At 42.0% G+C, this 17,086-nt stretch overlaps 1 protein-coding gene across 1 annotated transcript; it reads right to left on the reverse strand.

Moving 5' to 3' along the window:
• Positions 1 to 385: 385 nt before the first annotated feature.
• Positions 386 to 15,583, reverse strand: LOC311138167 (guanine nucleotide-binding protein G(t) subunit alpha-2-like; the record flags this gene model as incomplete). The annotated part of the gene is made up of 9 exons (XM_084172837.1): positions 386 to 460; positions 1,960 to 2,166; positions 2,364 to 2,517; positions 3,020 to 3,149; positions 3,324 to 3,452; positions 3,573 to 3,730; positions 3,955 to 4,096; positions 8,094 to 8,136; positions 15,466 to 15,583. The coding sequence occupies 8 exons, from the start codon at positions 15,581 to 15,583 to the stop codon at positions 1,976 to 1,978; spliced, it is 1,065 nt and encodes a 354-aa protein (XP_084028963.1). The 3' UTR covers positions 386 to 460; positions 1,960 to 1,975.
• Between the last annotated feature and the right edge of the window lie 1,503 nt (positions 15,584 to 17,086).

Here is a 17,086-nt window from a genome sequence, read left to right on the forward strand (position 1 = left end):
CCTTTCATAAGTTTATCAATTGGAGTCCATGAGCAGCTTTATACACTCTTTCCTCAACACAAACCAATCATTAAGAGCCAGAAATAACCCAGAATATCTAATAAAGTACCTATATCAAACGTGTTCATTCTGTTGTTCTTCTGACTTCTTATCCACATTTCCATCTAAAGGACATCATCCACATTGTCTCCGGGAGGAACATGTTTTGCCATCTTTGTTAGATTTGTTGGACATGATGTGTGTTCACTCACTTTGGAATAAGTTAGGGGCTGTTTCTTAGTATTTGCATTCATTACTCATCATTTAGGGTGTTGGTAGTTAGGAATGAAGGGAGGGGATAGTGTAGAATTGAAGGGTCTGAAGAGTCTTATGACATTACAAAGCCTTCTGTTGTGCCTTCTGTTCCTACTGCTCAACTTCAACATGAATCCAAGTGAAGGGATGAGGGAAAAAATACAATCTGTGAGGAAGAAAAAAATTATAATTAGGCCAGAAAATAGTGCCATGCAAAAGTATTCATCCCCCTTTGGTGTTTTTCCTATTTTGATGCATTACAACCTGTAATTTTAAATGGATTTTTATTTGGATTTAATGTAATGGACATACACAAAATAGTCCCAAATTGGTGAAGTGAAATAAAAAAATAACTTGTTTCAAAAGAATTCTAAAAAATAAATAATGGAAAAGTGGTGCGTGCATATGTATTCATCCCCTTTGCTAGAGAACAAAGAGACCAAAGATAACCCTGAAGGAGCTGCAAAGCTCCACAGCGGAGATTGGAGTATCTGTCCATAGGACCACTTTAAGCCGTACACTCCACAGAGCTGGGCTTTACGGAAGAGTGGGCAGAAACAAGCCAATGCTTAAAGAAAAAAATAAGCAAACACGTTTGGTGTTCACCAAAATGCATGTGGGAGACTCCCCAAACATATGGAAGAAGGTACTCTGGTCAGATGAGACAAAAATTGAGCTTTTTGGCCATCAAGGAAACGCTATGTCTGGCGCAAACCCAACACCTCTCATCACCCCGAGAACACCATCCCCACAGTGAAGCATGGTGGTGGCAGCATCATGCTGTGGGGATGTTTTTCATCAGCAGGGACTGGGAAAATGGTCAGAATTGAAGGAATGATGGATGGTGCTAAATACAGGGAAATTCTTGAGGGAAACCTGTTTGTCTTCCAGAGATTTGAGACTGGGACGGAGGTTCACCTTCCAGCAGGACAATTACCCTAAGCATACTGCTAAAGCAACACTCGAGTGGTTTAAGGGGAAACATTTAAATGTCTTGGAATGGCCTAGTCAAAGCCCACACCTCAATCCAATTGAGAATCTGTGGTATTACTTAAAGATTGCTGTACACCAGCGGAACCCATCCAACTTGAAGGAGCTGGAGCAGTTTTGCCTTGAAGAATGGGAAGAAATCCCAGTGGCTAGATGTGCCAAGCTTATAGAGACATACCACAAGAGACTTGCAGCTGTAATTGCTGCAAAAGGTGGCTCTACAAAGTATTGACTTGGGGGGGGGGGGGGGGGTGAATAGTTATGCACGCTCAAGTTTTCTGTTTTTTTGTGTTATTTGTTGTTAGTTTCACCCCAAAAAATATTTTGCATCTTCAAAGTGGTAGGCATGTTGTGTAAATCAAATGATACAAACCCCCCCCCACCCCCCATATCCATTTTAATTCCAGGTTGTAAGGCAACAAAATAGGAAATATGCCAAGGGGGGTGAATACTTTCGCAAGCCACTGTAACATATAAAAGAACAATAAGATGCTGAATTCCAAATCGAAACCTACCCTTGAGGCATTTTTAAGTCTGAAAAGATTGGATGGGTGTATCCAACATTGTGAAAATGTCACCAAGTCTATTATTTGATCGTCCAAATCTAGTAGAAGTGTCTATGTACAGGCTAGGCGTCGATTTGGAATTCAAGAACCAATGAGAGAACTACTGTACCTCTTTGTGTGTCTGCTTAGAACAGACCGCAAGATTTTAGGTTCTCTTTGATAATGATGTCTGTCACGGCTCCGAACACAATCTCAACGTTCTTTGTGTCTGTGGCGCAGGTCAAGTGAGAATAGATTTCTTTGACACCCTTCTTCATGTTCAGCTCTTCAAACTGCTTCTTGATGTAGTCACTGGCATCATCATACGTGTTGGGGCCTAGTGGGAGAGAACGCAGGCAACTTATAAAGTGGTCCTCATTTGTTTTAAATTGTAGGTAATAAAATTGACAGTATCTATTCTGTTGTCTAGTATCATGCCGCTACATCATATTGCAGAAGAAGACACAGAACATTTCCATCATTCCTGCTCGTGGGAAATTGTACTATGCTGTTTTTACTTATGGTTACTCTTACCATCGTAGTCTGGGAAGCAGATGCTGAGGTGGACCTTCTTGATTTTCTCTTCAAAAAGATCCTTCTTGTTGAGGAAGAGCACGATGGAGGTGGTGGCGAAGAACCTGTGGTTGCAGATACTGTTGAACAAGTGGAGAGACTCATGCATACGGTTCTGTGGAGAAGAGGACGAAAGGGTTAGGTTAAGTGCCAACAATCTCGCAGTTTCTTTCATCAACCCTCACTGGCTAGATTAGTATACTAACTACTCTAAACCAAAGATATGATCTTGTTTCCTATTTTGGGACTTTGGCAAGCACACAAACACAACTCTACATGTCTTCTGTGCTTGAACTGGGGTGGTGGTATCAGGCATAGGACTGTGAAGCGATTGAGCAATCATATCGTACAGTCATCTGAGCTATGTCCTTAGGGAGTTTAAGGTTCTGTAACCTTGTGACTGAATAATCCATTGTTTACTTCAAAGTCAGACTGGATAAAATACTCTTCAGTTAGAATCAGAAATCACGATGCTCTTTCAATCTTACCAAACGGATCACAGTATAAAAAAGAGAAATGGAAGTAAACAGTACAAATGTACAAAATTTGGACATAAAGGGCCACAACTGTTACAAACTAATGGAACTTTCAGAGGTGAACTGTAGAACCAAACCCACCACTTCATCGTCCTCTACGAGCACCATGTCATAAGCACTGAGGGCTCCACAGAAGATGATACAGGTCACACCCTCGAAACAATGGATCCACTTCTTTCTCTCCGACCGCTGGCCGCCCACATCAAACATCCTGTCAGAAGAGAGGGGTTAAAGAAGTGAGATGTTAAGATCTGACTATACAGACTTAATCAATGATTGTGCAAAATCACGCCCAAGAGCAAAGGGAATTAACATACTACAAGGATGTATGGGAGACCACTATTGGCCGCTTGTGATCTCCCATGTTTGGCTAACATTCCCTCACCTGAAATGCAGCTCTTTGCAGGAGAACTGCTCCTCGATGATACCGGTGGTCTTGACTCGAGAACGCAGCACGTCCTGCTCGTTGGGCAGGTAATCAGACTTTGTGATTCTGTCCAATTCTGCAAGGTAGCTGTTTAGCGAGATTTCAGTTTAGCATACATCCACACCCCAGACCCACATAATCACACTCACATGTACCAGCAAAGATATGACTGTCATAACAAACTATAACAGTTACTGTGACACTCACTAGCCAGCAGAGTCATTGAGCTGATACTCGGCTGCTCTCTCGAAGGAGGCCTGGACACCACTGTCACTCCACAGCCTCTTGATGACATCAGCCAGCTCAGGGGGCATGCTGCCCTCTTCAATGGAGTCTGACAGGTTGGACAGCTTCTGCCCATCTTCCTGCACCATGAAGTCAACTGGTGAGTTTTACCGCTACTAAAACTTCATTTTCCTTCCATTCTAAAGTAGCTAATTAGCTAAGCTAACAATGTATTGTAGTTTTTTCTATTTGAATAACGTGCAATTACTGAAACTTCTGCTGGTGTCTCAATGTCTATCAGTGTGTGCCATTGAGTGTCTGTTTAGAGGATCAGAAGTGGTTAGAGATGCAGAGTGGGACTCACAGATCCTTTTGGTGATCCAAAGTCAATGGACAGCATCTCCATGCCTCTGATGATGGCCAGAGCAGACTGCAGGATGTTACCATAGATGATCGCCCTGAACTCCAATTGTTCTTCTTTGGTATAACCACCTTGATGGAGAATTCTACTCAACATAAGAGGAAGAAAACAGTTAGGGTTGTAATTACAGTTTCAAATACAACTGACATTATGCACTCCCCTACGTATTTATTTGGACAGTGAAGATACAACTTTTAATTTGGCTCTACTCCAGCATTTTGGATTTGATATCAAATGTTTTATATGAGGTGACAGTACAGAATGTCACTTTTTATTTGAGGGTATTTTCATACAGTGAGGGAAAAAAGTATTTGATCCCCTGCTGATTTTGTAAGTTTGCCCACTGACAACGACATGATCAGTCTATAATTTTAATGGTAGGTTTATTTGAACAGTGAGAGACAGAATAACAACAAAAACATGTCAAAAATGTTATAAATTGATTTTCATTTTAATGAGGGAAATAAGTATTTGACCCCTCTGCAAAACATGACTTAGTACTTGGTGGCAAAACCCTGGTTGGCAATCACAGAGGTCAGACGTTTCTTGTAGTTGGCCACCAGGTTTGCACACATCTCAGGAGGGATTTTGTCCCATTCCTCTTTGCAGATCTTCTCCAAGTCATTAAGGTTTTGAGGCTGACGTTTGGCAACTCGAACCTTTAGCTCCCTCCACAGATTTTCTATGGGATTAAGGTCTGGAGACTATCTAGGCCACTCCATGACCTTAATGTGCTTCTTCTTGAGCCACTCCTTTGTTGCCTTGGCCGTGTGTTTTGGGTCATTGTCATGCTGGAATACCCATCCACAACCCATTTTCAATGCCCTGGCTGAGGGAAGGAGGTTCTCACCCAAGATTTGATGGTACATGGCCCCGTCCATCGTCCCTTTGATGCGGTGAAGTTGTCCTGTCCCCTTAGCAGAAAAACACCCCCAAAGCATAATATTTCCACCTCCATGTTTGACGGTGGGGATGGTGTTCTTGGGGTCATAGGCAGCATTCCTCCTCCTCCAAACACGGCGAGTTGAGTTGATGCCAAAGAGCTCGATTTTGGTCTCATTTGACCACAACACTTTCACCCAGTTCTCCTCTGAATCATTCAGATGTTCATTGGCAAACTTCAGACGGCCCTGTATATGTGCTTTCTTGAGCAGGGGGACCTTGCGGGCACTGCAGGATTGCAGTCCTTCACGGCGTAGTGTGTTACCAATTGTTTTCTTGGTGACTATGGTCCCAGCTGCCTTGAGATCATTGACAAGATCCTCCCGTGTAGTTCTGAGCTGATTCCTCACCGTTCTCATGATCATTGCAACTCCACAAGGTGAGATCTTGCATGGAGCCCCAGGCCGAGGGAGATTGACAGCTTTTGTGTTTCTTCCATTTGCGAATAATCGCACCAACTGTTGTCACCTTCTCACCAAGCTGCTTGGCGATGGTCTTGTAGCCCATTCCAGCCTTGTGTAGGTCTACAATCTTGTCCCTGACATCCTTGGAGAGCTCTTTGGTCTTGGCCATGGTGGAGAGTTTGGAATCTGATTGATTGATTGCTTCTGTGGACAGGTGTCTTTTATACAGGTAACAAGCTGAGATTAGGAGCACTCCCTTTAAGAGTGCGCTCCTAATCTCAGCTGGTTACCTGTATAAAAGACACCTGGGAGCCAGAAATCTTTCTGATTGAGAGGGGGTCAAATACTTATATCCCTCATTAAAATGCAAATCAATTTATAACATTTTTGACGTGTCTTTCTGGATTTTTTTGTTGTTATTCTGTCTCTCACTGTTCAAATAAACCTACCATTAAAATTATAGACTGATCATGTCTTTGTCAGTGGGCAAACATACAAAATCAGCAGGGGATCAAATACTTTTTTCCCTCACTGTACATATCTGTTTTACCGTATAGAAATGAAAGCATTTGTCACACCCTGGCTCTGGGACTCATTATGTTGAGCCAGGGTGTGTTCATTTCTATGTGTGTATTTCTATGTTGGTGTTCATTCTAGTTTGTTGTATTCTATGTTTGCCTGAGTGACTCCCAATCAGAGGCAACGAGTGTCAGCTGTTGGCTGGTTGTCTCTGATTGGGAGCCATATTTAAACTGTATGTTTTCCCTTTGTGGTTGTGGGTTTTTGTTCCGTGTTCGGTCATTGATACCGTGGACGTCACGAGTCGTTTCTTGTTTTGTTTCGTGCTTTAACTAATTAAAGTCATGTTTGTTCATCACGCTGCGCCTTGGTCTACTCCTTACCTCGACCTTGACAGCATTTTATATATCTAGTCCCCCCATTTGATGGTATCAAATGTATTTGGACAAATTCAATAATAGTGTCTTAAATTAAGCCAAAAGTTTAGTATTGGTCTCATATTCTTAGCACGCAATGACTACATCAAACTTGTAACTCTACAAACTTGTTGGATGCATTTGCAGTTTGTTTTGGTTGTGTTTCAGATTATGTTGTACCCAATTGCAATGAATGGTAAATAATGTATTGTGTCATTTTGGAGTCACTTTTATTGTAAATAAGAATAGAATACATTTCTAAACACTTCTACATTAATGTGGATGCTACCATGATTACGGATAATCATGAATGAATTGTGAATGATGAGTGAAAAAGTTACAGAAGCATAAATATTACACCCCACAAAAAATATTAACCTCCCCTGTTATTGGTAATGGTGAGAGGTATGTTTTGGGGGCATGATCTTTGTGCATCTGTAACTCTGACACAACCTAAACAAACTGCAAATGCATCCAACAAGTTTGTAGTCACAAGCTTGATGTAGTCATTGCATGCTAGGAATATGGGACCAAATGCTAAACTTTTGACAAAATACACTAAGTGAATTTGTCCAAATACACTACATGACCAAAAGTATGTGGACACCTGCTTGTCGAACATCTCATTCCAAAATTATGGGCATTAATATGGAGTTGGTCCCCCCTTTGCTGCTATAACAGCCTCCACTCTTCTGGGAAGGTTTTCAACTAGATGTTGGAACATTGCTGCGGGGACTTGCTTCCATTCAGCCACAAGCGCATTATTGAGGTCGGGCACTGATGTTGGCCGATTAGGCCTGGCTCACAGTCAGCGTTCCAATTCATCCCAAAGGTGTTCAATCGGGTTGAGGTCAGGGCTCTGTGCAGGCCAGTCAAGTTCTTCCACACTGATCTTGACAAACCATTTCTGTATTGACCTCGCTTTGTGCACGGGGGCATTGTCATGCTGAAACAGGGAAGGGCCTTCCCCAAACTGTTGCAACGAAGTTGGAAGCACAGAATCATCTAGAATGTAATGCTGTAGCGTTAAGATTTCCCTTCTCTGGATCTAAGGGGCCTAGCCCAAACCATGAAAAACAGCCTCAGACCATTATTCCTCCTCCACCCAACTTTACTGTTGGCACTATGCATTCGGGCAGGTAGCGTTCTCCTGGCATCCGCCAAACCCAGATTTGTTTGTCGGACTGCCAGATGGTGAAGCGTGATTCATCACTCCAGAGAACGCGTTTCCACCGCTCCAGAGTCCAATGGCAGCAAGCTTTACACCACTCCAGCTGACGCTTGGCATTATGCATGGTGATCTTAGGCTTGTATCTGGCTGCTCGGCCATGGAAACCCATTTCATAAACCTTCAAATGTGGGGACTCAATACATAAAGTGCTTTCATTTCTTAACAGGTATGAAAATACCCTAAAATAAAAGGTGACATTCTGTACTGTCGCCTCATATAAAACATTTGATCTCAAATCCAAAATGCTGGAGTATAGAGCCAGATTAAACGTTTTTTATCTTCACTGTCCAAATAAATAAGTACCAACAACCACTAGTGGCAAGAACTGGTACTAGTCATGCTGCAGCAAGTGTTTTGTTCAGTAAGGGTATATGTATATTGTAGCCACCACAATCTATTCTATTATGGTCCATTTTGTTGTGATTATGAGCTATAAACTTAGTCCATCTTGTTGAACACACAGTTTACACCTTTTAGAGTGATGTTACAGTATTTGGACAAGGTTGCCTGCATGTGAGTGAGGAGGAATGAGAGATGCAATGTATATGGTGTTTGTTTTGTTATACTCACTTCATCTGCTTGACAATTGTGCTCTTCCCAGACTCACCAGCACCTGGTAAAAAAAAAAGTAGATATGTTACAATGGCTTTCCCATGTACAAACACATCATCATCATCATCATCATCATCATCATTCACCCTGTAGTTGGTTAAAGGGAACCCAAGGGCCAAAACATGACATAAGCAAAGAGAGTTATAATGACAGCACATAGTGAAAGAGAAACCTCAGCAGTTGGCCATCCCCTCCACTGCCACAGATCCAGGGCTCTCAGGACACACGACATGACAAGCATTCAGTGGTGTTGCAAAAGTGACAGTTGCAGTTCATTCACATCCGTTCTATCATGACCTTCTGTTTTGTGTTTAGCTTTGTTTCTGTATGTTGTTGTTGCATTTGTACCATTGCACATCCTATGGGATACTTCCCATTACACACCACACTGACAGCTTGGCCCATCTTTCTGTATGAACTGTAACAACACACTTAGCGGTGGGGCAGTAACAGAGCAATAGGAATAGAGTAAACATGTACTGGGCCATAGGACAGACTGCGGTGAGCAGTGAATTTCTATGTCATAATACCAGTAAGCTAATTTCCCTCTGGGCTTATATCAAACAAGATTGTCACCACGAGCTGATTTGTTGTTCCACACGCCACCTCAAGGGGGCCATTTAAGATTCCTGACTACAGTGAGGGAAAAAAGTATTTGATCCCCTGCTGATTTTGTACGTTTGCCCACTGACAAAGAAATGATCAGTCTATAATTTTAATGGTAGGTTTATTTGAACAGTGAGAGACAGAATAACAAAAAAAAAAACAGAAAAATGCATGTCAAAAATGTTATAGATTGATTTGCATTTTAATGAAGGAAATAAGTATTTGACCCCTCTGCAAAACATGACTTAGTACAAACACGGCGATTTGAGTTGATGCCAAAGAGCTCCATTTTGGTCTCATCTGACCTCAACACTTTCACCCAGTTCTCCTCTGAATCATTCAGATGTTCATTGGCAAACTTCAGACGGCCCTGTATATGTGCTTTCTTGAGCAGGGGGACCTTGCGGGCGCTGCAAGATTTCAGTCCTTCATGGCGTAGTGTGTTACCAATTGTTTTCTTGGTGACTATGGTCCCAGCTGCCTTGAGATCATTGACAAGATCCTCCCGTGTAGTTCTGGGCTGATACCTCACCGTTCTCATGATCATTGCAACTCCACGAGGTGAGATCTTGCATGGAGCCCCAGGCCGAGGGAGATTGACAGTTCTTTTGTGTTTCTTCCATTTGCGAATAATCGCACCAACTGTTGTCACCTCACCAAGCTGCTTGGCGATGGTCTTGTAGCCCATTCCTGCCTTGTGTAGGTCTACAATCTTGTCCCAGACATCCTTGGAGAGCTCTTTGATCTTGGCCATGGTGGAGAGTTTGGAATCTGATTGATTGATTGCTTCTGTGGACAGGTGTCTTTTATACAGGTAACAAGCTGAGATTAGGAGCACTCCCTTTAAGAGTGTGCTCCTAATCTCAGCTCGTTACCTGTATAAAAGACACCTGGGAGCCAGAAATCTTTCTGATTGAGAGGGGGTCAAATACTTATTTCCCTCATTAAAATGCAAATCAATTTATAACATTTTTGACATGCGTTTTTCTGGATTTTGTTGTTGTATTCTGTCTCTCACTGTTCATATAAACCTACCATTAAAATTATAGACTGATCATTTCTTTGTCAGTGGGCAAACGTACAAAATCAGCAGGGGATCACTGTATTTAGAATTGGGCGTACGAACGGGTTTATGGCTAATGTGATTGACATCTGTCCCAATGGTTTAGCAGAGGACAGTGACCTTATTAGCTCAGAGCTAAATGGAGGGATTTGAGAGGCCTTGGGTAAGGAGGCCTGGGGTTGAAAAGCCTCTCAGAGGATTGTCCGATAAGCGAAGACGTCACTGGGAAGATGTCAGTCCATGAGTCGTCTTGAGTTTGTGTCTCTCTTTATCAAGCTCCTGGGATAGTCTCATTGCCCTGTCTTCTTGACTTCATGTCAGTTATCACAACTGTTTGATTTCTGCAGGATTGACCTCATGTCAGTTATCACAACTGTTTAATTTCTGCAGGATGGTTGGTTTACCTCTACACTCTGTTGCTGCTGATTCTCTGACTCATGTATAGGTAAAGGTTGAAAGTATTAACCAGAAGCCTCCCAGTAGGCAAGATTATGTTGAAAAGATGTCTAAAATATGTATTCTCCAGACGTTGAAGGTACATTTTAGGTTCTGAACCAGGGATAGGCAACTTTGATGGGGGTGGAGGCCTCCAGAAAAACTCATCATGAGGGGCCGCAGTGGCTCACGGGTCTGCGTACCCACATCCATACCCACACATGCAGTCAGAGCCGGCCCTATAGCCTTTCGGGGGCCCTAAGTGGAATTTGTTGCCCTCCCCCACCTTGCGAGCAAAACGTTTTAGCGGACCCCCCCCTTGACAGCTGAAGACAAAATTGAGTTAATTTCCTGCAATTCTACATATTTTGCCATGGGGCATTGAGAACATGTTGCAGTTTTAAAGCCAGTTTGCTGCAATTCTACACATTTTGCCATGGAGCAGAGATTTATTTTTGCAGTTTTACAGCATTTGTTTTGCAGTTATACACGTTGCCATAGGGTGGAGAGAAATGTTTGTTGTTTCTTATATTATATCTGAGTGAGAGTGACTAAAAAAATCTATGAGGGCCCCCGGTCGGTAATTCGACCATGATTACTACCAGTTTAGATAGCCGGATAGACTAACTTACCAATCTAAAAATGTTTAGCTGACATGGGCTAACTGAGTGACTGTCAGTGACTGACATAACAATAGAAAAACTCTGATGCACAACCACATTTTGAAATTGAACCTGTATTCTACTATTAGGGCGGCAGGTAGCCTAGCGGTTAGAGCGTCGGGTCAGAAAGGTTACTGGTTTGAATACAAGAGCCGACAAGGTCAAACATCTGTCTATGTGCCTTTGAGCAAGGCTACAGGGGTGCCGTACTACTATGGCTGACCCTGTAAAACAACACATTTTACTGCACCTATCTGATGTATGTGACAATAAAACAGCCAGTTGCCCATCCTCTAAATAAAAGGTGAAAATATGTATTTTCCGGACGTTGAAATCAGGTTCATTTTCGGTTCTGAATGAAAATTGAAAATATGCTTTTTCCACACGTTGAAAGTACTTATTTTCCGGACGTTGAAAATACGTATTTTCCGGGTGTTGAAAATACGTATTTTCTGGAAGTTGAAATCAGGTTCATTTTCGGTTTTGAATGAAAGTTGAAAATACGTATTTTCCGGACTTTGAAAATACGTATTTTCCGGACGCTGAAATCAGGTTCATTTTTGGTTCTGAATGAAAGTTGAAAATACATAATTTACAGACGTGAAAATACGTATTTTTTGGTCATTGGTTCTATGGCCAAATTTCAGCTGCACATACATTCTCAATGAAGTAAGCATTATATCACAATAATTTATTTTTAAATCCATATAGGAAAGAGGAGCCAACTGAAGATCAAAAGCTTTAAAACAGGCAACGATGATGTTCAAATTTAGTCTGGCTAACACCTAACTCTCTAAGTCCTCCTGACTTCAGAATCTTGAATGGCTCTTTGACGTTGTCAGCACAATGCGTCGATAATGAAAGGGGGCTGTGCTTTTACTGGTTGGCTCTCCTCTGTGTCTTTCTCACAAACACCCACACGCACAGCCACACACAGGCCCTGAGCTCCGCCCCCCTCTATTACAACAGTTGGATTTTCAAATCCAAACAACGAGAGGTCTCAACCCCCGAGAAAAACATTTGAGAGAACCAATCAAACCCGTCGCACAATTTCTGAACAAATATTGCATTAACAAACGGCCTCCTTTCCAGGCCAGTGTGTCACAACTCTCCCTGCGCTGTGAGTGACATGGGTCAAGTCAGCCAGGCTAGTTCAAAGTAGTCCAACCTACAGAATAAACCAATAGACCACTTCAACTACAATAGCATTCTCAGCAACGGTTACAGATTATACATTTTTTGCTATGACTGTGATATGTAGTTGTTTATCTACCTTAGTTGAATGCACTCTGGATAAAAATGTAAATGTAAAAACAAACACTTGCAAATCTTGCTGGGTATTATTCTAATGAGCTCCGCAACCAAACAAGTACAAATGTGAAATCTGAACAGATAGATGTTTAGACAATGTTTCAGAAGTTTGAACAGCCCAGTACAGTACAGCACAGTTCAGTACAGTAGAGCACAGTAAAGTACAGTAGCGTATGGTACAGGACAGTAGTTTTATTCAGTACAGTAGAGTAGGGCACAGTACAGTTTAATTCAGTAGAGTACAGTTTAGTTCAGTAGAGTACATTAGAGTAGAGTGCATTATACTGTGCTGTACTGAACTTTACTGTACTTTACTCTACTGTGCTCTACTGTACTGTACTGTGTTGTACAAACGTGTGAAACTTGGTTCAGATTTGGTCCGGTCTGACGTTGAAATCAAGGCCTGTCCGGACCACACAAAGAAAAAGACGGCCTGTCTGGACAGGACCAAAACAAGATGTCCAAAAGACCTCGGTGTCGGTCCGTGCTTAGTGGGCTGTCTCTGCAACACGTCTCCACTAATCCATGCTTCATTTGTGCCGAATGGCTGTAAGCAATTGCTTCTCTGACTTCACAGTTGTTTTGAAGGTATCTGGAGGTTCCATGTTGCCCAAAAAGCCAAATGTATTTTCATCCTGTAAAAACACTTCACCACTAATCTCGTTTTAAAACTGCTTTAGATAAACAGAGACCTAGTTTAAACTCAAACCCAACTGTTGAACCCCTACCTCCTGATGAAAGAGAAGACTATAATGGGCTGACACAGAAATAAACTGTTGGCCTAATAATACTGTAAATACTACTCTGTCATTGATACCTGAAGCATCTCTCAACTTCAGCTTAGAACCAGAAGATGGTACTGTGTATCAGATAAAGTGGCTCACCCATGCAGCTACAGAAAATTGCCTTCTGCCAAGGCAATGTTTATTCAATTGCTACTTTCTTTTTAAGCAAGAGGTGAGTAATTACTGTTCTTGCACCCAAGATACACATCATACACTAAGCTCTGACAGCAAATGTTGTTGACTATGACAAAAGTAATAGAGATGTTTCACAACCATTTCATTCAAAATACAGAACAACTTTGCATTTAGTAATTGTTACTCCATAGTTCTGCCAGAGAGTTGGCTGTGCTGTATCTGTGTTCTGCAGGAGCAGCAGGAGACACAAGGATTAATGGCTGTTAATTTCTGTTTTTCGTCCACAGAGCTTTAACTCACAATTTTATGGCTGCAGTACTACGAACTGGATTGTCCCTCAGCCATTTCACAGGACTTCACTTTTGCAATGTGTCAATATTTGACCAATTGTTTCAGCTGTGACTTTATCTCATTGGTTTAGTTTAAAATGTGGACCATGGCCCCTATTTACTGTTAGTGAGGGGTGTAGACAGGGGGTTATGGTGTCCAGGATGTAACATCTGCATCTTTGATCTGTTGTAAACTCAGGTGGATGCTCTGGCTCCATTATTGTAAATGCATGTTGTTAATAGGATGATCTATGGCCCAGATAGTAATTGGTTCCTGTAATGTATCCTAATGAGCTTTTGTTGCTGCTTGCTCTGGTTACTAGTTTCTCTGGTAGTCCTCTGTTGACCCTATAGTCTGCAACCTTTTAGTGGCTTGGTACTTGTTGTATTTGGCTCCTCAGAATTGCATTATTGCTCTATTTGGACCTTGTTATTGGCCCTGTCAATTAACTTGTGTCATTGGCCCTTACTTTTTGCCTCTGTGACATGACTACTTAGCATTTGATGATGCATGTTGCAGGGTGGGGCCATGTTGTAACCCGGTGCTAGGGAAATGATTACAGAGAGTCTAAGTGGCAGGAAAGAAAGCATAATTGGGTTACCATGATCCTATGAGTAAAGCTTACTAAATCCTGCCCCTGAACTCTCACAAAGCTATTTATGCCCAGAGCTCATGACACATAGCTACGGCTCATCGTTTTACATACTGTATTGAAACAAATGCTGCTGATATGTCAGCATTCAAAACTGTGGCCACTTATACAGAAATATATAAATATATAAGCCTGGTTTCATAACCTATGAAGACAACATAGGGCTCTTCTAATCCTTTCAGAGCCAAACATGAACACTAATCTGATTCCCTACTAAGTAGTGCTCCATATTTTCTACTTTCCAGACCTTTCTCAGAATCAAAATGTATTTTGATGTCGCAAATATAGAAATAGACTTACAACTTCCCTTCTAGTAGCCTAGTTATGAATCAACACGTTCCATTTCAGTGGAACTTACTCAGCTATTAACTTTATGGCTGCTGAGAAACATGAAATGATTACATACACCCCATACCACAGTAACGACTGTCATACAGATTATGTCAGTATGAGAGAACTTGTTGTTTCAGTCAATAGAAATGGTATTGCCTTTTACTATGATGTTTTTTTTACACCTCTGACCTCACAAGCCCTACGATTTCTCATCTCAGTCTTGAGGTAACAGCAGCAGTCACTCTTGGGCTTATCTGATTTAATGTAAGATACTTTCAGCTTGACATGTTTATCTGTTTGCATCCAGACTGTGTTACAGTGACATGGGTCACGTTGAATGTGCAAATATAGTAAATGTGCAAAGGCAGAACACCAATGCAGAATATAACAGATTATGCACTACTTTAATAACTTTTACTGTTAAGCTCTTTTCATGTATACCTGAGACTTAGATACAATATCAGGATCAATGCTAGAGTCCTGATTGAGTAGTCCTAATAGGTTGAGCCCGTTTTTGAATGCACCATTTCAGCATTGGCAAGTTTCCACAAGTCTGGAAGTGTTACACAAATGGAAAAGCGCATTACATTTATCAAAATTCTGATAATTTCAGAGATTTTTCCACAAGAGCCTCTCTTTAGCTACTTCAGATGTTCCAGAACGACCTTGAGAAAAGAGCTCCATCGATCAAATGACCATATCAAAGTGTTAAAGAATTCACAACTATGCCAACTTCACCAGCGAATATTCACACTCTTACATAATTACAACTGTTGTTATCAGTGTAACCTACTAATGTAAATCTTATATTATGCTTATGCTCATAAAGGTTTGCTATGGCTGATGCTTAAGCTCATACAGGTTGGTATGGCAGCCTCATCGCACAACCTCGAATGTTTACATGATGTAAACTTCAACTATTTGTAAACTTTATATGCTAACAGACCATAAGCCAGTTGAGGGTCCCATTCTACTTTTCTGCACATTCAGAAGAAGCACCACAAGCACAGCTCCTTACCAAGCAGCAGAAGCTTGACTGTCTTGGATTCTTTGTCTGCATCCTCCGCAAGCTGCTTTTCCAGCTCCTTGGACTTTGCGGCTAATGCCTTGTCTTCGACACTTCCTCCGGCTCCCATTTTGAACTTTTTTTTTCACTCCTTCAAGCCAAGATCCTGTGTGGTACGGAAATGCGGCCGGCCACTCCCGGCGTCTGAGGGGTGCACTGGGAGACAGGCACAGAGGGAGGCAGAGGTGGGGGCTGGGAGCAGGGGATCCTGGCCTCAGTCCGGGGTTGGTGGCTGGAGGAAGAGGGCACCGGAGATGTATACTGACACGCAGTCGGACAATCACTGCTTGGGGACTAAGGGAAGCTGTCTTCTCTGGTGTTAGCCCTCCCTAATTCCCCTACGTTAAACCTGACATCTTGCCGTCAGGTTGGGATTGGGTAGGGCTTTTTCTGGCATTCCCATGGGAACCGTTAGATCCAATTAGGATGAAGCAGGGGGCAAAAGTGAAGGGTAAAAATGGCAAACGCAATAGGATTTAGAAAGAGATGGGTGGATTAGAAATAGAGAAGGTCTGGATGTTCAAAGTTTACTTTCTCTACCTCTTGCACAATTTAGCTCTCCCAGCTTCTGTCAGGTATGGCTCAAAAAGAGATGGTGTCAGAAAAAAACGATATGATGTGCTCTGTCCTGTTTGAGGTAGTGTGTTGTAAATACAATTTGTTTAAGTGACAATTGGCATACAAATCTGAGCCAGGAAAATACATTATTTGTCACTTTGGGATTTGACTGTAAAGGCCATGTGATCATAAGGCATTTCTACAACGTAAGACCTTAGCTTTGTTACTATAATGGTGAAGGATGGAAAGTTTAACAGGTATCAGGTCTCGATTCCTGGCACGGGCTGAGGGATCGGTTGATGATAGAAGGCATTAAACAACAGTGTTGCCTTTCTGGTCAAGCTCTACCACTTACAATAAATCATACGTCACTGGCCTTTTACACTCAGATGAGGAGAGAGAATGTGAACAGAGGGAGATTGCACTCATCTCAGAATACTGTGTCATGTTTCAGCACAGAGATTTACTGTACTCAGCAGTGTGTGTTCTGTGCACAGTGCCTTCTGTGCTTGCATGTGCCTAATTTAAATATCTGCTCTTTATTGATGTATTTTGTCAGGAATTTTCATCACCAAGAACTTTGCATGTAGTGAACTCCAAGGTGGATTACCTCTGCGACAAAACAAAAGAGCCATGAACAGTTAGCTACTGGTCATTCTAATGTAAAAATGCTTCATGCACCTAATATAGCTTTGCATACTGTATGTGAACAAACTCAAATGGAGTGGCACTGTAGTTGTGGTTTGCCAACTAGGTAGGTGGCTAACTGTGCTGCATGAAGACAAAGCCAGACATTGGCCCTTATACATTTACATTTTAGTCATTTAGCAGACGCTCTTATCCAGAGCGACTTACAGTTAGTGAGTGCATACATTTTCATACTGGCCCCCCGTGGGAAACGAACCCACAACCCTGGCGTTGCAAGCACCATGCTCTACCAACTGAGCTACAGGGGACCCTTCCACCTACATATACTATGAGATTGCCCAACCTGCAGTGAAAGAGAGAAAAATAG

The sequence above is a fragment of the Coregonus lavaretus genome (genome assembly GCF_964263955.1).
Source record: "Coregonus lavaretus genome assembly, chromosome: 12".
NCBI lineage: Eukaryota > Metazoa > Chordata > Actinopteri > Salmoniformes > Salmonidae > Coregonus > Coregonus lavaretus.